We start from the raw sequence: 22,827 nt of genomic DNA, 5'->3' as shown, positions 1-22,827 counted from the left end.
AACCCAACCACATTCTCAAGTGTTTGCAGGAATTTTCATGTTCTACGAGATTTGGGACAAGGAGAAGTAAAATAAGAGAGGGGAGAGAAAAAGGAGACTCAGGAAGGAAAAAGCAGAATTTAAGACTCATCTTAGTCTGGATCTTAAATTTTTTGAAATGCCAAATTAAGCTACGATGTTGCCACCCAGCAAAGTAGACACAAACACACACACACACACACACCACATACACACACACACCACACATACACACCCACACCCACACCACACACACACACACACATACACACATACACACACACACCACACACACACCACACACACAACACCACACACACACACCACACATACACACACACCACACACATACACACACACCACACATACACACACACACCACACACACACACCACATACACACACACCACACACACACACACACACACACACACACACAGTACATCTGCGTTAGATACAAGATAATCTCTGAAATCCTAAAAGCAACATAATGAATGGCAAGAAAACCATGCAGGCATTGGGTGCTTTCAAGGTCCCATGAGTTAATATTTTAATTATTCAGCTAATCACATAAAGCTGAGATACATCTCCTGATTTCTAAGGCAACATAAAGTGACATGTAAAATCATAGCTTACCTCCTTTAAAGTATTGGGGTTAATGGGAAACCCTTTCCCCCCAGAGAGGCTGGAGTATTTCTTTTCCAAATTACAAAGATTCTCCTTTTCCTGAAGGAATACAAAATCTGTTAAACTTAGGCAACCTTGGATACAACCGAGAAGCACAGTGACTTTGCATCAGAGACCAACGTCAGAATCTGACACAGTTCCCCCATTTCTATTTCCTCTCCTCACACTCAGTCAAAACTTCAAATCTGTATACTGGAGGTCATCTTCTGCTCACTGATATGATGCATGAGTTGTTTTCAAATATAATTAGCTCTATAACCTAATAAATGTGGGTCACAGCTTGTTTTTTAAAAAAGAATGAGCTGCTCTATTTGAGGCAAGGATGGAAGAAGAGCCCTTAGAGTCCTTCTCACCCCTGTCTTTCACTTGTTTCTCTTCCTGTCTTTCTAGGTTGTTTCTAGTTTTGTTTTGTTTTATTGCTATTATGGAAGAAGCTACTTTAAACAGTCTTGAACAAGTTTCTTATAAAGACACCTTTTCCTTTATATTGTGTAAATATCTAGAAGTGAAGGTGCTAGGTCACAGATGAATGGATGTTAAAAAATCTTCCACAAAGTTCTCTGAAAGGACTGTACATTTGGCACTAGTTCCTTCAGATTCTTGTCAGTGTCTGAGCTCTTCACTTCTGTAGTCATTTTAGTTTATGAGGTGGAATTACACTGTTGTTTGAATTCCTATTTCCTTGATGACTAATGATGTGTATTTTCCCATATAACTTTTTGGTTCTTCATATATGTTCTTTATACAATGTCTATTCAAGACTTCGGTCTGTTTTTAACATGTTCTGGATACCAGTCTTTTGTCATTTCTTTTAAGAAATTTTTGCTTACTCAAGGTGATAAAAGTGTACTTTCACTCTTATATTTTCTTCTGGAAGCTTTATCATTTTAATTTCTATGTTGAGGTCTCTGATATGTCTTAATGAATTTACGTATATCATATCATGATATTGAGGTTTATTTTTTTTCATGTTGACCCAGTTGATCTAGCCCAATTTCTTTGAAAGACTTGTTTTGGTGCCTCTGTCGAAAATCAAAAGACAGTATAAATGTATGGGCCCCTTTCTGGACTCTCAGTTCAGTTTCATTGATGTATTTAATATATGCCTATTAGTACGGCAGCACCAACCTGTCTTTTTTTTTTTTTGAGATGGAGTTTCGCTGTCGTTACCCAGGCTGGAGTGCAATGGCACGATCTCGGCTCACAGCAACCTCTGCCTCCTGGGTTCAAGCAATTCTCCTGCCTCAGCCTCCCAAGAAGCTGGGACTACAGGCGCGCAGCACCAGGTCCAGCTAATTTTTGTATTTTTAGTAGAGACGGGGTTTCACCATGTTGACCAGGATGGTCTCGATCTCTTGACCTCATGATCCACCCGCCTCGGCCTCCCAAAGTGCTGGGATGACAGGCTTGAGCCACCGCACCCGGCATCAACCTGTCTTAAATGGCTCCAGAGTAAACCTTGAAATAAAAATACAAATTCTCCAACTTTGTTCTTGTTCAAAGTTGTTTTGTCTGTTCTAGGCCCTTTGCATTTTCATATGCAGTTGATTCCTATTATTTGTAGTAGCTACGTTCTACAATGTTACCACAAACACTGAGTTAGTGAATGCTGAACCACTGCTCCAGAAAAAACAGGCTTGGGTTCCTGCAAGCTTCTAGTCACAATATTTTCATCAACTAATCCATATTCAACTTTAACGTGCGCTTCTGTTTGAAGACACCTTACTTAATATTGGACACCGTTATGTCACATATTATGCTACACATTAAGATGGATATTGCTGATTCGTTAACAGTGAATGGACAGTCAGCAACACTGTAACAGCATGAGTGACATTCATCTAACACGGGTAATTTCTCCACTAGGCACATCACGACCTTCTGGAATTTAGGAGCATTTATTCACATGTAATCACCAGGCTTAGGAGGCATTTTACATGGCAAATCACCAACAAAAAATGAAAAAACATGGCATTGAAGAATCCACAAAAATGACACCAGTTTAATTATGAGCAATGAAACAAGAGGGCAGGATGCCGCCTTGCCCAGCCTCAGCTGGGAATGTGCATATTGGCCCGCTCAAACTTTTCACCACTCCGTGCATTTCTGTGAATGTCTACCAACGGGCCACAAATACTGATGTAGGGGTTACAAACACATTTTAGCAAGTAGACATAATCACAAATGCTGAATCCCTGAAGATCAACTGTAAATTTTAGTATCAGCTTGTCAATTTCTAGAAAAGTCTACTGGGATTTTGATTGGGATTAAACAGTATCTGTAGATCAGTTTAGAAAAATAAATATATTAATACTTACAGACTATAATTTTTATAATCAAATTGTATTTTATATATTTTTTCTGGTAAAATATTGTATCTGTGATGTGCTTATCCATTTTATAAAATCTATCACTAAGTGTTTTTCTCTTTTTTTTGGTTAAAATTTTAAATATTAAATACTACATATTATACTACCTAATTTAAGCTGTGCCTTTGAATATGGTGTTCAAAAGGTAAAACGGCAGTGAGGACGCTAATGGAAACAGAGTTCACCCCTGGAACAGGGGATAGATAGAGAGGGAAAATAAAACTCCATTTAAAGCTTTCTAGCTGGGAAAAGGAGGAAGATCGAAGCTGTCAGAAATATGTGCAGAGTGCAGAGGCACCTCAAGTGGGCTCATAATTCTATGCAAAAGACCTATGTCCTCTCTCTTTTTTTTTTTTTTTTGAGACACGGTCTTGCTCTGTTGCCCAGGCTGGAATGCAGTGGTGTGACTGATCTTGGCTTACTGCAACCTCTGCCTCCCATGTTCAAGCAATTCTCCTGCCTCAGCCTTCCGAGTCTACTCAGAAGTAGGGATGACAGGTATGTGCCACCATGCCCAACTAATTTTTTTGTATTTTTAGTAGAGATGGAGTTTCACCACGTTGGCCAGGCTGCTCTTGAACTCCCGACCTCAAGTGATCTGCCCGCCTCAACCTCCCAAAATGCTGGGATTACAGGCGTGAGCCACAGTGTCAGGCCTTCCTCCTTCTTAACCTAAAATAGCTAAGGGAATGAACTCATTTATTTTAGGTGGGACCATGGTACAGCTTCATCCTTTAATACTTTCTTCTGGATTTGGTCCTTCTCTGCATCCCATTCTGAGTCTATCACACCTTTTCCTGATCCCAAGTGTCATATTCCTAATGGAGTTGCTCGAATGCAGGGATCGGATCTGAGACTAGCCCCATCCACTTTACCGTTTGGTGTCTTACTGCTAAAATGAAACTATAGACCATGTCGGAAAGTCAGGCTACAGCTTGTACTCCGCTGTCTTTGGGCGCAGACATCCCTTTACAGGTAGTCGCTTTAGGTGCTGGGCCAGAAGATGACACATTCTCTCTGGTGAGGATAATCTTGCCGTCCCTCTGACCATACCACATGGAGTGTCTACCTACCCAATTAATTCAAACTAAATGCAATGTGACATTTGCTAGAAAGACCCACACACAAATAACTGGATTTCAAAACACCAGATCAGCTGTGCCAAAATATTTGACAGTAGTAAAAAGGACATTTTTCCTTAAGGGCACCTTAAACTGATGTTAGAATGCATTTTAACTGTTCGAAGAATAACTTTTTAAAAGAGGAAAATATTAATTTAAAAATACAGATTTTCCATAGTTTAGATTTTTACGATGTGAAAAAAGCATGAAGAAAACATCCTTGCTTATTCTAAATGGTAGTTAAGAGTTCAAGTATCAGATTATTAATGTGGAGGATTAAAGAAAACAGGATATAAAAATCTCACTTAAACTGCACAGCATTCACGATTAGAAGGTATTCACTTTTTAAAAGGGAAAGGAGGCAGCTTCCCTAAAGTTGGAAGCTACGTTTCACTGCGGTCAGTGCTGAAAGGGAAATACTTACTCTTTGCAACATCATTATTAAATTATTCTTTTCTTTCACAAAATGATCTTGTTCTCTCTGAGCCTGCTGAACAATGTGATTGGCTTGCTTTTTCAATGCAGAAATTTTTTCCTGGAGAAAAAGAGATGATCATAGGAAGACAAATGAGACAAATGTTAAACATTCAAAGGTTTGCCAGTCTGTCCTAGAAAAGGGAGAAAAATATTTTCACAACTGGAATAACGGTGACTACCTTTATTTGCTGGTGGGCAGTGATTATTACCAAGAGACTGTAAGGCATTTCTTTGATCTGTCAGCCTCAATACTCTCTTTACTTAAGGCTAATATATAATATAGTTCAAGTGATTGAAAACCTATCTTGAAGAACGCAGAAGTCAACAGGAAATCTTGTTTTAGACTATCAGTGATTTTTTTACAACTTGGGTATGCCTCATGAGAAAAAACAATGGAATTTCTCATTTAAGCTGAGAGTTTAAGAAAACACTTTCTCTTGTCTTTCCTTTCCTCAGTTTTATTGGTTTAGTACAGAGCCCTGGGTGTGATTCTAAATTCTGGAACAAAGTTGAATTCTGGGCTGGATATCTGAGTGCTAGGGGGTTGGGTGGAGTCAGCAGTCATCTGCAGGACATTCTCCTAATGGTAATAAGCTATCAGCCAGTTTTTTTTTTTTTTTTTTAGATGGAGTTTCGCTCTTGTTACCCAGGCTGGAGTGCAATGGCGCGATCTTGGCTCACCGCAACCTCCGCCTCCCGGGTTCAGGCAATTCTCCTGCCTCAGCCTCCGGAGTAGCTGGGATTACAGGCACACGCCATGCCCAGCTAATTTTTGTATTTTTAATAGAGACGGGGTTTCACCATGTTGACCAGGATGGTCTTGATCTCTTGACCTCGTGATCCACCCACCTCTGCCTCCCAAAGTGCTAGGATTACAGGCGTGAGCCACCGCACCCAGCCCATCCAGTTTTGAGAACTACTGAGCAATGAAAACAGAGGAAACTCCAAAATAGACTTTGTTCATAGAATTATTCTGAACCCAGTTACTATAATTGCGAAAGAAAATAATTTAAAACAAATATCTGAATTCCCGATTTTCTATGCCTTGGATTTCACATGAATGAAAACATTAGGTATTATTCATTAATGCATCTACAGCATTGTGTAACAATGACTCTGATGTGTCCCAAGTTGTCTATTTTTGGAACACCATTTGCCTCATACATAGCAGGCTCCGTCATCTGCCAAATGTGATATTCAGACAGACATATGTCATAGCTACGTTAAACAGAAGGATTTTTTGATTTTTCACATTGAATGACACCTGGCAGAAGTACCTTTCTAGAAACGATGTTCCGCTGATATTCAGCCACTTCACGCAGGAGCTGCTGAGTCAAGTTCTCCTTTTCTTCATCTAGGCGGCTCTCACGTTCTAGCTGCTGGAACTCCAGGTCTTCAAAGTGTTTGCTTTCAACATCCAACAGGTCAGCATCCTTTGGAGAAAAGGAGATGAAAACAAGACACACCGAGATAACTATCGTCTCCTTAATGTGAAGAAGCAGTTATTAAAAGCAGTTGGTACAAGACATCTTTCCAATTACAATACTGACCAGGGTTAGAACATAACACTGTTTTGGAGTTAAGTCCCACAGGGTGGGACTGTTAGAGGGAACTGAAAGGGGTGTGGTGGGGTGGGCAGCATTTATTTCACCCTCAGTTTGAGACTTCTCCGTGGAGGTGAGAATTCTTGCTTTAAACCCAATGGGTGGTTTTAAAATGGAGAGAGAAGTATAAAAACAACTCAGTAAATAACCTAAACATAATCTACAGTCCAAAGGTGTAACACAGTGTCTTAAGAAAATTCTTCTTGTCCAGGTGCAGTGGCTCAAACATGTAATCCGAGCACTTTGGGAGGCTGAGGCAGGTGGATCACCTGAGGTCTGGGGTTTGAGACTAGCCTGGCCAGCATGGTGAAACGCCATCTCTACTGAAAATACAAAAATTAGCCAGGCGTGGTGGTGGCGCCTGTAATCCCAGCTATGCAGGAGGCTGAGGCAGGAGAATCGCTTGAACCTGGGAGGCAGAGGTGGCAGTGAGCTGAGATCGGGCCACTGTACTTCAGGCTGGGTGACAAGAGCGAAATTCTGTCTCAAAAAAATAAAAAGAAAATTTTTCTTTTCCACAATTTTTCGTAGAAAATAAGACTAATGTGGAGATTCAAGAGTCAAAAGTGGTACATGTACAGACCAGAGGAACCTAAGAGGGATACATGTATTCCAGATGGCACACAACACAATCTGCTGGACTGTGCAGAACACAGTTAGATCTCCTTCACACTTGTTTTTAATTATTTCTTTTTCGGTTTCTCAACAAATGCTTTCTAATGTAAACACAAGTAGCAGAGTATGTATACATGATTTTAAATATATACATCCTTTAGGCATGCACTATATATATATATATTTATAATAATATGGATTATAATTTTATTAAAGGGATTGGCAATCAAAAACTTTTGGGCATGGCTCTAGGTGAGGATAATGTGTCGGTGAAGATTTCGCGATTGTAACAGTTGCACTGCTGTGGTGGAGAAGGTTGACAACGACATGCATGTGTGGGGCAGAAGGAATATGGGAAATCTCTGTAACTTCTACTTGGTTTTGCTAAAATTCTAAAACTGCTGTAAAAAAATAAAGTATATATTTTTTAAATCAGAAATTCAGGTTTTAAAGCCACGTATCTATGAACCCATTAAAATTATCTACACACCTTTTTACTGAGGAGTGTACGCAAAGCTTTTATGAGGCACAAAGGGAGACTCAAAAGGTTAAACACCATCACTCTCAGAATAAACTTGAAGACATTTAAGGAAGATCAGACATCACGAAAATCAGATGGTCTAGAAAAGGCATTCTCCAACCTATGAGATACTTCAACATAGGAACAGACTTATGCATCTACGTTAATGCAGGGCTTGACGCATGCTATCCAGATTCTTCTCCAATCTACTTTTTTTATTTTTAAACCCTCTGATTTTTGGAGCCATTAATATTGTTTATAAGTGGGGTATGTTCAGGAGGTCGCTTTTTTGTCGTTCAGGCTGGAGTGCGGTGGCACAACACAGCTCAGCTGCAGCCTTGAACCCCCAAACTCACGCAGTCTTCCTGCCTCGATCTCCCAAGTAGCTGGGACTACAGGTGCAAACCACCATGTCCAGCTAATTTATTTATTTATTTATTTTTGTAGAGGGGGCGGTTTTGCCATATTGCCCAGCCTGGTCTCAAACTCAAGTGATCCACTCACCTCAGCCTCTACTCACCTGGGATTACAGGTATAAGCCACCACACCCAGCCAGATTTTTTATCAATATAAATTTATAAATAACCTATGTCCTAAAGAAGAGGCAGCCGGGCTCTGTGGCTCACAGCTCTACACAGCTAACACAGCCAGAACATTTTTTGGTTGTTTTTCAATCAAATCATCAAAGAGAGCTGAATAAATAATCATACGCTAAGTTATCTCTATATCAATGTCCAACCCCACCCCCACTCTAGGTTTTGTATTAGTGATAAAGCAAACCTTCTGATAAAATGAAACGCATTTCTAACTTCTCCAGTGACTTCTACTCCAGGGATGACCCATAGAGGAGCCAGCGGCTACGGTGTAATTACAACCACATAGAAACAAGACTGTCATGTCAGCACAGGCTGAATTCTCAAAGCTTAAGAGCAGGAGAAACACAATTTGAAAAACATATTCAACATTTCTTTTTTTTTTTGAGACGGAGTTTCGCTCTTGTTACCCAGGCTGGAGTGCAATGGCGCGATCTTGGCTCACCGCTACCTCCACCTCCTGGGTTCAAGCAGTTCTCCTGCCTCAGCCTCTCGAGTAGCTGGGATTACAGGCACGCACCACCATGCCCAGCTAATTTTTTGTATTTTTAGTAGAGACGGGGTTTCACCATGTTGACCAGGATGGTCTCGATCTCTTGACCTCATGATCCACCCACCTCGGCCTCCCAAAGTGCTGGGATTACAGGCTTGAGCCACCGCGCCCGGCCTAACATTTCTTAACACTTCTTTACATTTTATTTGGCCTGAGAAAAATATGTGCTCAATTTCAAGTTTTTGGTTGACATTTCAAGTTTATCAGACATTTCAAATGTATAACTTCTAAAAGAATTAATGAATTAAGAAATAACTCAAGTGTTATGTCTTAAAACAACATCCGAAGTTTTGAAATAATACTCTGGTTGACATACAGGTACATACACTCAAGTTTATAAGGTCTTCCAATTAAGCTTGATTTGTGGCCAAAAATTACTGAGATTTTAAAAAAAGGAATAAGCAAACCCTTTTTCTGGCTTATAAGTCATCTTCAAAGTGGGCATATGTCTCACAACATACACACTTTGCTAGTCAATTGCTTACTCCACAACTGGTTAATTATGCAACATGTGTTATTTTAACCCTGCATGAAAGTCAAAGAATCATTCATTTGTAGTAAACACTTAAACCACTGCATGAACATAATGGCACACTAGGTAAGAAAGCTGAAAATTAGGCTCAGCTCAGCACTCAGACTGTTGATGTAATCATCTGATCAAGTTATCTAAACCATCAAAACGTGTGCATATAAGTGTACATCTTAAATGAAAAACTATTTGGGAGGGGAATAAAAACTTGTACTAGATTTCTGTATGAATAAGAAGTCAGGGAATGGAATTTGGCGGCGGGAATAGTTTAATTGAGCACAGAATAATATATACAGGAAGTCCAAAGTGAAGAACGTATATAACTGATTGAATGAAAATTTTAACTACACTTCACTCACTAAAAGAGCATTACAAGTCTCTAACTGGCTAGCAAGCTCAAAGGCCAGCCTGAAGGAACCTAAGACAGCTGCACTAAAGGAAATTCCGTGCAATTTCTTTTTTCTTTCCAGGAACTTAAAAAATAATGTATATGGCAGAAGTTTACATGCAGTTCTTTATGTTTTCTTTGCCTGATGAAGGGACAGGAAGAAGAGAATACGGCATGACCAGGAGAAATTGCAGTAATAAGAGCTCAAGGCCAACTCCAGAAGCAACTTTAAATGGGGCTCAGGGTTTTCTTAACTTTCACACTTTCTACATACTTTTGGGATATGGAAAAAGAGGGTGGAAATAATCTAGTCCAACCTCCTCGAGGTAGTTAATAGTGTCAACCTGACTGGATTGAAGGAAGCAAAGTACTGATCCTGGGTTTGTCTGTGAGGATTTGCCAAAGAGTCACATTTGGGTCAGTGGGCGAGAAAAAGCAGGCCCACCCTTAATCTGGGCAGGCACCATCTAATCAGCTGCCAGAGCGGTTAGAATATAAAGCAGGCAGAAAATAAAAAAAAAACCACGAAAAGACTAGACTGGCCTAGTCTCCCAGCCTACATCCTTCCCCTGTGCTGGATGCCTCCTGCCCTTAAACATCAGACTCCAGGTTCTTCCGATCTGGGACTTGCACTGGCTCTCCTTGCTCCTCAGCCTGTGGACAACCTGCTGTGGGATCCTGTGATTGTGCGAGTTTACACTTAATACACTCCCCTCTCCATATCTATCTATCTATCTGATCAGTTCTGTCCCTCTAGAGAACACTAATACACTCCTCATTTCATATATGAGGATATTGTGACCCACAGAATGTGAATGACTTGTCCAAACTAATGGATAAACTGATTTTAGAGCCAGTGATAGTAAAAGGTCTTCAAACTGTAGATTGTTGAATAAAATTTAAAAAAAATACCAAGACAGCAAAATCAACCATTCATTTGAGTATCAAAAGCACAAGAAGGGCCAGGCGCGGTGGCTCAAGCCTGTAATCCCAGCACTTTGGGAGGCCAAGGCGGGTCGATCATGGGGTCAAGAGATCGAGACCATCCTGGTCAACATGGGGAAACCCCGTCTCTACTAAAAATACAAAAAATTAGCTGGGCATGGTGGCGCGTGCCTGTAATCCCAGCCACTCGGGAGGCTGAGGCAGGAGAATTGCCTGAACCCAGGAGGTGGAGGTTGCGGTGAGCCGAGATCGCGCCATTGCACTCCAGCCTGCCTCACAAGAGCGAAACTCCGTCTCAAAAAAAAAAAAAAAAGCATAAGAAGACAGTTACCTAGCTGGGACAGTTTTCTTGCGCTTTTGATCTTTACTGAAATAAGTGTTTGATTTTGATCTCAATTTAAAAAAATGATCTCATGGTACCTACAATTAGTAGATCTTTTTTCTATCACTGGCTCTAAAATCATTTTATCCATTAGTCTTGGACAAGTCATTCAAACTTTATGGGCCTGAATATTCTCCTATGTGAAATGAGAAGGTAGGATGAGATTATTTCTATTGTCTTTTTCCATATGAGATGAGTTAAATGACCGATTCTCATTTAACGGCAGCTTTCTTTCTCACACTCTTAGTAGCCCAGGGATTGCCGAGCCCTTATCAGTTTCTAGATTGGTGAGGCCATGTCAACACTATACCAACCAGAGGCCAGAAAACCAGCATCAGATGAAAATTATCCTTGGACTCTAACACAACGACTTAAAGCTAAGAAGGCCGGCCGTAAGTCATCATGCTGCATGCACAGAACCATTCTACAACTTCAGCTTAAGTATTCCAGGCAATGTGCAGGTTCATAAAATGAGCTTCTTCTTTTTCATTTAGCTTTTACTTCGTGCGACTTGCCACCTAATGAAGCTAGTTACAATAAAATAAACTTTATCGAATCTCGTTTAAACATCCAAGGGAAAGCTCTGTAGTGAAGTCATACTCTGCAGTGTTTGAAGTCTAAAGGGAGGTAAGTTGTGATAACACGGAAAGTTCCTAGAGTGAACGGACTTCTCATGAAGTCAGAGAACTTGTTACTGATTAAGCCAAGGCACTGGTGAAGCGTTTATACTGGCCGTCAGTCCTGAAAAATACAATGCGTAGACCTCTTAATATCGAGGGAACAGTAGTCACCACAAGCCAGTCATCTCTCCTAAGGAAAGAGGTTTCATGATAAGAATTTCACACTGTTTGATAGAGGAAACGGAAGAAGTCTCTGCCTTCAATTAATGGAAGACACGGCATCATTTCCTTTCCTCTTCTGTAGTCAAAATCTTTAGAACACATACAAATTCATGAGTTATCCTAAAAAAAAATCTAGATTAGGCTAAACAGTATTTATATTAAGCGTAAGCCAAATTTTGAAAAGAACCTATCAATTTTTATGTGAAGCAATGTTTATGAAGAATACAAACAATAAATGGATAACCAGTGGAAGGGAAGGGCAGAAGACTGCTCAGATGCTGCTGACTGCACGTAAAGAATTACAACAACTGTGTAAAATCCTTAGTGAATTGGGAGGCCGAGGCGGGTGGATCACGAGGTCAAGAGATCGAGACCATCCTGGTCAACATGGGGAAACCCCGTCTCTACTAAAAATACAAAAAATTAGCTGGGCGTGGTGGCACGTGCCTGTAATCCCAGCTACTCGGGAGGCTGAGGCAGGAGAATTGCCTGAACCCAGGAGGCGGAGGTTGCGGTGAGCCGAGATCGTGCCATTGCACTCCAGCCTGGGTAACAAGAGCGAAACTCTGTCTCAAAAAAAACAAACTGTAAGCAAATATGAGAAATAAAGCAGTTTTCCCACCTCTTTTGTTAACTAGCATAAACACCAACAAATTACAAACCAAAATTACTTTACAAATACTAGTTTTCTTCCAATCATTTTTATCACAAAATTTTCAGAGAATTGTGACTAAGAGGCAGGAAGTTTTATCTTCTTACAACAATTTCAGCTTTACACAATAAAAGGAGTGAAGGGGAGAAACACCGTTAAAATGTTCTCTGCTCCAACGTTGCAGGAAGTAAATACTAAAACTGTCATGTTGCAGTTCAAATGGCTGCCCTGGATACTCACTGTTAAGATGCTCTCAGTTTCTGCAATACATTGAAAAGTTTTAACTGTGATTTTTCTTCACCTAGTGATGTTCTCAGAGGTAGCAAATATTTTTGTATTAAAGGTCATCTTAAGAATTGTCAAGGATGTGCTATGTCAATAGCTTTTTCGACCTGCCCATTCCCAAGAAGGTACAGACATAATAACATGGATGAAACTAGCTTGTTATATTCAGGTAGAATCATAAATTGTTACTCACTTAGGACAAATTACTATTATGTGACTCTTTCAGATGTCCAAGACTGTTAATGACTGCTTCCCCAGAGGGAAGCAGTTTATTGGGGCTGCTGTTTAAAGGATATGACCCAGCTGGCAAGAGGCTATGAAATATTAAGCAGCTGTGCCAGTGTTTGTGAAACTATCCACCTAGGAAGTCTTGCTTTCGGAAGATAACCAGCGTGCCTGTGTTAAACACTGCCAACTTTAAGGATCAGGGAATAACTTGACAAAGCTTAACTAGAAAGTCTCTGCTGCCTTAGGTTCTCTAAAATCCTGAAGCTCACACGAGATGCTGAGGGCATCAGTAATATCTTGCAACTTGGGTCTTGGTGTTTAACTGTTGTGATTGGACTAATTAGTTAAATGTCACTAAGCAGCAGGAAGAAAAGGAAAAATAAAACCACACCTGCTGGTGGGGAGCAAATCAGAAAATGGAATAATTTTGGAACAAGGGTATAAAATCAAGCTAAAGAAAAAAATATTCCAGGTAAATAGGACTCATGATGCAGCAGAGAACGCAGGGGAGGATGCCAGTTGATATAAATGCTATGACGTTGATGTTGATCACGTATCAGAAATAGCTTCTTCTGTCACAAAAAAAGACTCCAGAATGGTTTTGCACTACAAATTAGGTGAAGGACTCTAACGAGCAATTGTAAAAACTGATTAGCATAGATTAACATATACTGTTAGCATGCATTTTTCCATTTAAAAGTATCTAATGACTAGAACTTACGCAAACTTACGCTATATGAAGTAGTAAGTCACAGGTAAGTGGCACTTAAGTGAAAAACAAACGAAAAGCAAAATAACTGGTGCATTCCTGTTTGCTACTGACCCTCTTCAGTTGTTGTTGTAACTGTTCCCTCATGGACTCAGGACAATTGTCCAGCTGGGTCTTCTGCTCGGAGTAAAGCTCCTGGAGCCTCTCTAGTTTTTCCCTTTCAGCATCAAGCTTTACCTTCTCCTGAAGTTCAGAAACCAGAAAATAGAATAGAAATTACCTTCACACCCCAAGCAGGTGCTAGTGAACATTTCTCAAGGATAACACAAACAAACATACACAAACCCTGGACATTCTATGAACGTGGAAACGTATCTTGTTAGTGGCTAGGATAAAAGGATGTAAGTGGAAGTGAAGACAAGGGGATTGGGAGTTTCTGCATTCTCCAAACAGAGTCCACTTCATGGCAATGACTCCCGCCTTCCTTCCCTCCCTCCTTCCTGCCACCGTGTTACAAAAGCAGGGAAAGCGACGGTCACATTGAGTGTTGGTCATTGGCTCACAACAAAAGAAATTCCAATCAAGTTCATAAGCAAGCCTTACCAAGAGTCACCCGTCAGAGATCCAGACAAAGGAAAGGGGCATTTATCCCAATTACTGACATAGCCTAACTCGCCCAAGGCATTTGCACAGCAAGTTTTGGAATTTACTGGTTTTGTTCTCAGGTTAGAGGAATTCTAGGTATATTAGTTGACATCCCCAATACCTGCAACAGGTCTAGCTATTTGGAAAATCTCAGAACTTATATAATTAGCCAAATCTTAATCCAGAAAGATTATTCAAGGACTGAGAGAGCTAGGAAAAACGCAACACAGACACAGCAGCAAGCGGGGAGGCATATCAGGCAGCTCAGACACACCAAAAATGTGACGGGGACTGCGGAAATACAGACTGTCCCACAACGACTGACACAAAAACTTGAACACAAACTGCGAAAAAAAGAAAAGAATCAGAGAAGAAAGGAGAAAGAAGATGATCCTCAATCCCTTCCAAGTCACGCGTGCCAGTGAGACCCTGGGCATTCTCTAGGATGTAATAGGCAAATACTCTAACATAGTGATAACGTGGCCTTACAATGCTACCTCTTAAATGAAGAAACAGGCCAGGCATGGTGGCTCATGCCTGTAATCTCAGCACTTCGGGAGGCCCGAGGCGGGCAGATCATGAGGTCAGGAGTTCAAGACCAGCCTGGCCAATGTGGTGAAACCCCGTCTCTACTTAAAATACAAAAATTCGCCAGGTGTGGTGACACACGCCTGTGGTCCTAGCTACTCAGGAGGCTGAGGCAGAAAAATCACTTAAACCCGGGAGGCAGAGGTTGCAGCCAGCCAAGATCGTGCCACTGCACTCCAGTTTGGGCGACAGAGTGAGACTCCTTCTCAAGAACGAAAAAACAAAATTAAGAGACAAAACTTCAGTTTGTTTTGTGCCAGTCTTCCCAATGTGTGTTCTTTTTATGATGCTCTGAACACTTGAAACGCATTTTGGACATGTTTTCTCCTCATTTAGCACGCTTGGCCTAAACGAAAGCACTTTGTGAATGGCCTTGACAACGTGACCTTCAGGAAGCAAAATGACCACCACCTTCCCCTCCTTATATGCCCTCTACATAAACTGGTAGAAACAAAGCTAGCTTCTGAACATATCACAGAAGGACTCTTTTTAAGGATTTTTCTCTGAAATAGTCCTATGAAATTATACTTACTACTTAAAAAAAAAATCAAAATGGCCATGATTTCCTAAGTAAACACACAGATCCCATATAAAAGATGTTATGGTTCACATCTAAAACTACATGACTTCAATACCAGTTCACCCGAGTCTCCAATTTTGACTTAAATCTAGAAAGGTGTATTTGGCTTTAGACAGTTAAAGGCTGCAGTGAGCTGTGATCACACCACTGCACTCCAGCCTGGAGGACAGAGTGAGTCACTGTTTACAATTTTTTTTTAATTCATTTTTTTCCTGAAAGTACATTTATGAATCTTTTTAAAAAAGTTATATTATTTCCCAATTCCATGTTTGGAAAATATTATTATACCCATTGTAGCTAGAATAGATGAGTTTGCCAATTTAAATATTGAGGAAAGGAATAACCTTTTATACCCTTTTTATATGAAAAACTTTTAATTTTCATAAAAGTTTGGAAGTCATAAACCTGAGATCCCTGCTTCATATATCAATATCTAAAATGGTTCCACAACAACTTAAAACTTTAACGGACTACAAAGAAGGTTTCTTCAGTCTTCAGCAGTCAGCTTACTCGCTGTACACACCAACTGTGCCAGGGCTGGAGAAAGCAATGGCATGGCTGACGGAAGAAAGGATGCTCACCCGTGCTAATCCACAGTAAAACTGAATATACTAGTACTGGTTCGTCTTTTGATTCAGAATTGTCTTTTGCTTTAATAAAACCAGCAATAGAGAATACCTGTTGTTCTTTGGCTAAGAAAATGTGTTCTTTCCTATGTGTGTGCATCAAAGGTTGCCCTATTTACACAGCAAAATAATTTTATCCCACAAGAGTTCTATTTCTAGGCACTGCATCACCAGACTCTGCAGCAAGTGTGCCTCCAAATGGAAAGCTAAAAAGTAACTGAAAAAGAAAACTCCTTATTATAATTTAATAGCACATGTATAAAGCCCTAAAATTTAAAGGTACCTTTGATAGAAAACACTGACACAATATTTGATAATACAGAAAGCCACTGGCCTAAAATAGAGTAGTAAATTCAAACCAACAACTAATAATAATTTTTAAAAACCTATGTTTTACTTCTGAGGTGATGAAAATATTTCATGATTCATACAAGAGGGCATTTAGGAGAATTACGGAAGCAGCACCTTAGAACTTCTTGCAGCTTCTCTGTCTATCAGTAACGCTGTGACCACTACCTGGGTCCCAGAGTAAAAGCTCAGAGGGACCAAAGCTACAGCCAAGGAAGTGAAGGGAAAGGATGAAACAAGACCAGTGACAGGTGGGCCCAGCCGTAAATCACAGGGGACCGCAGAGGTGATACCCTCCTGCGAGAGCCAGAATAGACCAACTTTCAGCCAGAAAGAAATTAGTGTTCTTCTATTCTATTTATTGCCCAGAAAGTTTTTAAAGGAAAATTAGCTCCAGGCAAGCAGTTAATCAGAGCTCAAAGTTTCACCTTCTACAGTGAATGTAAACTAGATGGCATTTGAGGGTTTAGGGAATCTTGGTTTTTGAATGTAAAATATTAAAATTGAGGTTATTTCCTTCCTCCATATTTAAATTGGCAAACTCACCTATTCTAGCTACAATGGGTAAAATAATATTTTCCAAACACCAAATTGGGAGAAAATATAACTTTTTAAAAAAGATTCATAAATGTACTTTCAGGAAAAAAATGAATTAAAAAAAGTTTTTAAACAGTGACTGACTCTGTCCTCCAGGCTGGAGCGCAGTGGTGTGATCACAGCTCACTGCAGCCTTTAACTCCCGAGTTCAAGTGATTCTCCCATCTCAGCCTCCCAAGCAGCTGGGACTATAGGTGTGCACAACCATACCAGATTAATTTTTTATTTTTTATTTGTAGAGATGGGGTCTCATTACATCTCCCAGGGTGGTCTTGAACTCCTGGGCCCAAGTGTTTCTCCCACCTCAACCTCCTAAAGTGCTGGGATTATAGGCATGAGCCACCGCACCCAGCCTAAAATGCATCTTTATGAAATTTAACACAATTTCACTTTATTGGGAAAAAAAATAAGATTAGTAGGAATGAAAACACTCCAAGAAAATCCAGATGTACAAGAGGGCATTTATAAAACCACGAACAGAAAAGGACTTTAAGAGACAGCACTGTTCTCACTTTGACTTGCCTTCTCTCGATGTACCAGCCAAATCCAGCCGAGTCACAAATTCATGCCAGTTTTGACCTACTTTGTCTATCAAGACTGACGTGCCTAGAGCTCCACATTCACATCTAGACAAATGTCAGTGATTCATGGGTAAATTAAGGTAGCGATCCGTTTATAAAATCGGGCCTATATTTGCTTCCACAGGGAGTTGTTTGGTCACTTGCCCAATAACGACTGAAAGAGAACTAGAGGAGAGGGCAGAAAAGAGGGAAATACATCCTGTCCTCATGTAGCACAGTCCAGTTAGTCCATTAGAACAATGTGGAGGAGCTTTTAAATATACTGTTTCCTAGGACCCGATTTAGTTACAAATCCAGGGACATAAGGCTTAGTAACAGGCGTTTTAAAATCTCTCCAGGTTTTCTGATATGCAGCCAGGTTGAGACCCACTGACTTAGCCACCCAGGGTTACATGAGAGGCAAAAGCAATCAACTACAATTTGATTTTTCTTTTTTTTTCTTTTGAGACGGAGTTTTGCTCTTGTTGCCCAGGCTGGAGTGCAATGGCGCGATCTCGGCTCACCGCAACCTCCGCCTCCTGGGTTCAGGCAATTCTCCTGCCTCAGCCTCCTGGGTAGCTGGGATTACAGGCACATGCCACCATGCCCAGCTAATTTTTTATATTTTTAGTAGAGACGAGGTTTCACCATGTTGACCAGGATGGTCTGGATCTCTTGACCTCGTGATCCACCCGCCTCTGCCTCCCAAAGTGCTGGGATTACAGGCGTGAACCACAGCGCCGGGCTGATTTTTCTAATGAATACACAGAACATTAATACAGGATCCACCAAAACTAAGTGTTAAAATATGTGGTCCTAGTGCCTTTACTTCATAGTATAAAAGGCCTCTCTTACAAATAATATCCCAATTTTAAGTTTTTTACATTTAAATTAAATGCCTCAAGTAAACCAAACAAAAACTCTGACAGATTCCAATATGCAATATACATATAGACAGGGATGATCATTTCAAATTCAGAGGCAAAATATTTATCATCTAACCATACAAATGATCAGGAGTATTACAAAGCTTACACTAAGAATTTGAACTGGCACACGAGTTACCAATCATCTTGAATGGTCTTAAAAATGCAAGGCTCTCACATTTGTAATCCCAGCACTTTGGGAGGCCGAGGCGGGTGGATCACGAGGTCAAGATATCAAGACCATCCTGGCCAACATGGTGAAATTCCATCTCTACTAAAAATATAAACATTAGCTGGGCATGGTGGCGTGTGCCTGTAGTTCCAGCTACTCGGGAGGCTGATGCAGGAGAATCACTTGAACCCAAGAGGCGGAGGTTGCATTGAGCCAAGATCACACCATTGCACCCTAGCCTGGGCAACAAGAGCAAACTCTGTCTCAAAAAAAAAAAAAAATTTAAGGCTCATCAAAGGACTACTTATTCTGCTAGATCTCAAGGTTAGAAGACAATAACATAAATTGTCTCTCTTCTAAGTTGTATTATTGTAGGAATAAACAAATTTAATTTGCTAATCCTTTGGAGTTTCAATACTACACAGAATATTCCAGAATACCAATTAAAAAATCATTTAATCATGTTTAAGTGTGTAATACTTGATAAACAGATGGCTCAAGGTTATAAATTTATTGATTTGTAAGGCTGCCAGATAAAACAGAAGACATTCACCTGAATTGGAATTTCAGGTGAACAACAAATGAGTTTAATGTTAAGTATGTCCCAATTATTGCATGGGACATAATTACACTACAAAATAATTCTCTGTCTGAAATTCAAATGTACCTGAGGTTCTTGTATTTTTATTTTCTAATTCTGGCAACCTCGTTAGCATGATAAAGATTTTCCTAAAAATTAAAATCTACTTTTGTAATTTCCAAAGTGTTTAACACAGAACCCAGCACAGTCTAGGCACTCAGGCCACATTTCACTAGACATGGGGTCAGGTTTGGAATTGATGCAATGATATGTTAAAAGTTAAAGTCTCTAAGCCTTCATGTATTTATTTATTTATTTATTTGACAGAGATGAGGTCTCACTGTGTTGCCTACACTGGTCTTGAACTCCTGAGCTCAAGTGTTCCTCTTGCCTCAGCCTCCGAAACTGTTGGGATTACAGGTGTGTGCCTCCATGCCTGGCCAGCTGCCACTTTTAAGGGAGGTCCATTCAAAGTCCTATCTGTATATCCTGAACCCCCTTTCCTTCCAGTTCCTAAACCCTGTGGTTTTGTTTGGGAGGCAGGCATTCTTATAGGTTCATAGATTAGGCAACTATTTTAGGCCCATAATCATTTATGTGAAATTCATCTTTCTTTCTTTCTTTTTTTTAATTTTTTTGAGACGGAGTTTCGCTCTTGTTACCCAGGCTGGAGTGCAATGTCGCGATCTCAGATCACCGCAACCTCCGCCTCCTGGGTTCAGGCAATTCTCCTGCCTCAGCCTCCTGAGTAGCTGGGATTACAGGCATGCACCACCATGCCCAGGCTAATTTTTTGTATCTTTAGTAGAGACGGGGTTTCACCATGTTGACCAGGATGGTCTCAATCTCTTGACCTCGTGATCCACCCGCCTCGGCCTCCCAAAGTGCCACCCGCCTCGGCCTCCCAAAGTGTCATCTTTCTTTCAACAGCTTTATTGATGCAGAATTCACATGCAAAAGCATGGCCTGTGTTTAAGTATTCCTTTTGATAAGTGCGGACATATACATCCATCCATGATACTATGTAAGGCGGGAAGTGTTTCAGTATTGGAATATTCTAAAGTTGATAGAGGTAACACAGATTACATAGCATATATTATATGACATTTCCAGTAAGGTTTGGGGCAGTACCCTCTAATGAAACATGTCACCATTTCTGTAGCTACATTTATGAATATCCAACCTTACAAAATGACTTTTCTCTCCCATAAAACTTTTCAGATTTTGGAATTGCAGAGGAAAGGTTCTAGCCCTGTGTCAACAAATAATGATTGTTGAGTACTCGTTCTCTGCCTCTAAAGAGGCACTCCTGTATTTCTTTCTTTCTTAGATTTTCTTCCCTTTGGCTTTGACATTTTGATTATACAACTGATGGATATTTAGTAAAGAAAAAACTGAGAAAATCAGAAACTCAGCACGTAGGTAATCAAACAACTACCAGAAAAAAATAGCCTCAACCTGGAATCCTGTTGACTTAATCCCCAAATCCCATTATACAATTGCACTTCCTCCGGCCAGGGAGCTCACTTTGAAATGGAAGAAAGAGGCACGGGAAGGGCTGGGTCCCTTCTGCACACTGACTGTGACTTGGCACCTGTTCTGCACTCAAGAGGCATTAACACTTTGCTGAAGAATTCTGGGCTAGGCTCAGTTTCTTTCCCTGGCTCCAAAGGAAGGATTGAGAGGAAGTAACAGGTACTTGGGCAAGAAAATCACGGGAAAAAAGATTTAACCATTTAACATACAATGGCATATGCTTACTGTAGAAACACAGGAAGTCAAAGATTTAAGATTTCACTCAGGAACATGTTGTACGGCACAGAGTGCTTTAAGCTTCAAACCTCCAAGTGTGTTTTTTGTGTTGAAGTGTGCAGGCTACAAAATGTAACAATGCATCTGTGTGAAGACACACGATATCTGTCCTCAAACAAAAGGATGGTTCTAGATTTATGATTGCCATCTGGGTCATGGAAAGACCCTTCAGCAAGTCTACTGAATCAGAGCCTGTTTTTAACCATTTTATTTAATTTTGGTACAACGGACTTGATTTTTGTATGCTAAAAAGAAGCAGAGATAGAAACAGATAATCCAGAAATAGAGGAAACTGAAAAACTATTTTTGGTTTCAAGTGTTTAATGTTGCCAGAAATAGACGAAGACAGAAACCTACACAAACAGATGCACACATCCATATCTTTTTAGCCATTGCCTGAAATCAGGCTTTGTCTTGGAATGGGGATGGGGAGTGAAAGGGAAGGAAGCCAGTTCCCCAGTCAGGCCTTTGCCCAAGCTGGGCTTCATGGTGCTAGTGATTCCCCTACTGCCACCAGGCCCATTAAACAAAAACAGTCCACTAGACCACAGGACCCCATCTTCTTCTTTCACTAGACCAGAGGACCCCATCTTCTTCTTTCACTTGCAATCAGAAAATGAGATGGGCGCTTTGCTTACTGCTTCACCAAATAAATATACCCTCCAGGTTTATGTTCGAGTTAGACCCTGGTTTCAGGTTTATCAGTGTTCACAGTGGCTGAGAACACAATGGGCAGGTGGCAGGTATCTCAAGGTCAGATGGAAACAGGCTTATTGATGCTCTTAACAGGAGTACCCCCATGGGTAATAAAAGGCCAGTGCAGGAAACTGTTGCAAAAATGTTCAATAAATACACAGCAGAATAAACTGTCTATATTTTATGTTTTCTATATAAGGATGCCTACAGTTTATATTTTATTTGGTAACATAAATAAATACCAATCATGTATAATACATATTAACTTATACTAAATATGCAAAACAAAATACATTTCTAAATCAGCTAAAAGAAGTACTGTTAAAGACCAATCTTCAGAGCCAAGAAAATAACAGTAATTTCATATCAAGATTTGAATGCTGATGGGCGGGCGTGGTGGCTCACACTTGTAATCCCAGCACTTTGGGAGGCCAAGACAGGCAGATGACCCCTGACATGACACATTCGAGACCAGCCTGGACAACATGACAAATCCCCGTCCCTACTAAAACTATAAAAATTAGCTGGGTCTGCTGGTGGGTGCCTGGAATCCCAACTACTCGGGAGGTTGAGGCAAGAGAATCACTTAAACCTGGGAGGAGGAGGTTGCAATGAGCCAAGATTGTGCCACTGCACTATAGCCTGGGCAACAGAAAGAGATTCCATCCCCCCAAAAAAATGAAAAATAAAAGATCTGAAGGTTGAGGTATTCCGAGGCATTACACATTTTTCCTATGGCTCCGGCCTTGTCTCCAAAATGCTAGAGCCAGGCTTACAGGATGTACTATCCACATCTGATGCGGAGCTTGCCCAACAGAGATATCTTTTCAGGTTTTGCTTTTCTCATTCCAGGGATTATATCTGAGCACAGCAACAGGTGTATGGAAGAGGAAATGCGATCCCTAAGGGCAAAGGCCACTTCCTCCTTCTGTCTTACGCTCTGGCATGATGGGCCATGTGACTACAGGGCTCCTGGCATGTGCACGCGGGCAGCCCAGCCCAGCTGTCCTGAAACTTGGCTGCACATAGCTCTTTGGCTGGTGTTTGCCTCAGTGTTTTGCTAAGGCCCAGTGTGGACCAGCCATTAGCAGGAAAATCCAACAACAATATTCCCAGGCACACTGGTCAGTAACTTGACACATGCTATGGGCTGGATAAACCGTGTATCACAGTGCCCTAG

General features: G+C 40.6%; 1 protein-coding gene across 50 annotated transcripts in view; it reads right to left on the bottom strand.

The window, feature by feature from the left end:
* Positions 1 to 22,827, bottom strand: part of PHLDB2 (pleckstrin homology like domain family B member 2) — a 239,555-nt gene that overhangs the window by 30,237 nt on the left and 186,491 nt on the right. For 26 of the 50 annotated variants that reach the window (XM_054246140.2, XM_078352300.1, XM_078352301.1 and 23 more), the window contains 3 exons: positions 5,950 to 6,105; positions 4,620 to 4,730; positions 655 to 744 (listed from right to left, as the gene is read on the bottom strand). In XM_054246140.2, coding sequence (XP_054102115.2) covers positions 655 to 744; positions 4,620 to 4,730; positions 5,950 to 6,105 — 357 coding nt within the window. Of the gene's footprint in view, positions 1 to 654; positions 745 to 4,619; positions 4,731 to 5,949; positions 6,106 to 13,631; positions 13,761 to 22,827 lie in introns of all 50 variants that reach the window. The other 24 variants (XM_008982473.5, XM_008982475.5, XM_008982477.5 and 21 more) reach the window with 1 other exon arrangement.

Source organism: Callithrix jacchus, chromosome 15 (assembly GCF_049354715.1).
Source record: "Callithrix jacchus isolate 240 chromosome 15, calJac240_pri, whole genome shotgun sequence".
NCBI classification, from domain to species: Eukaryota; Metazoa; Chordata; class Mammalia; order Primates; family Cebidae; genus Callithrix; species Callithrix jacchus.
This window is presented reverse-complemented; position numbering and strand designations above follow the sequence as displayed.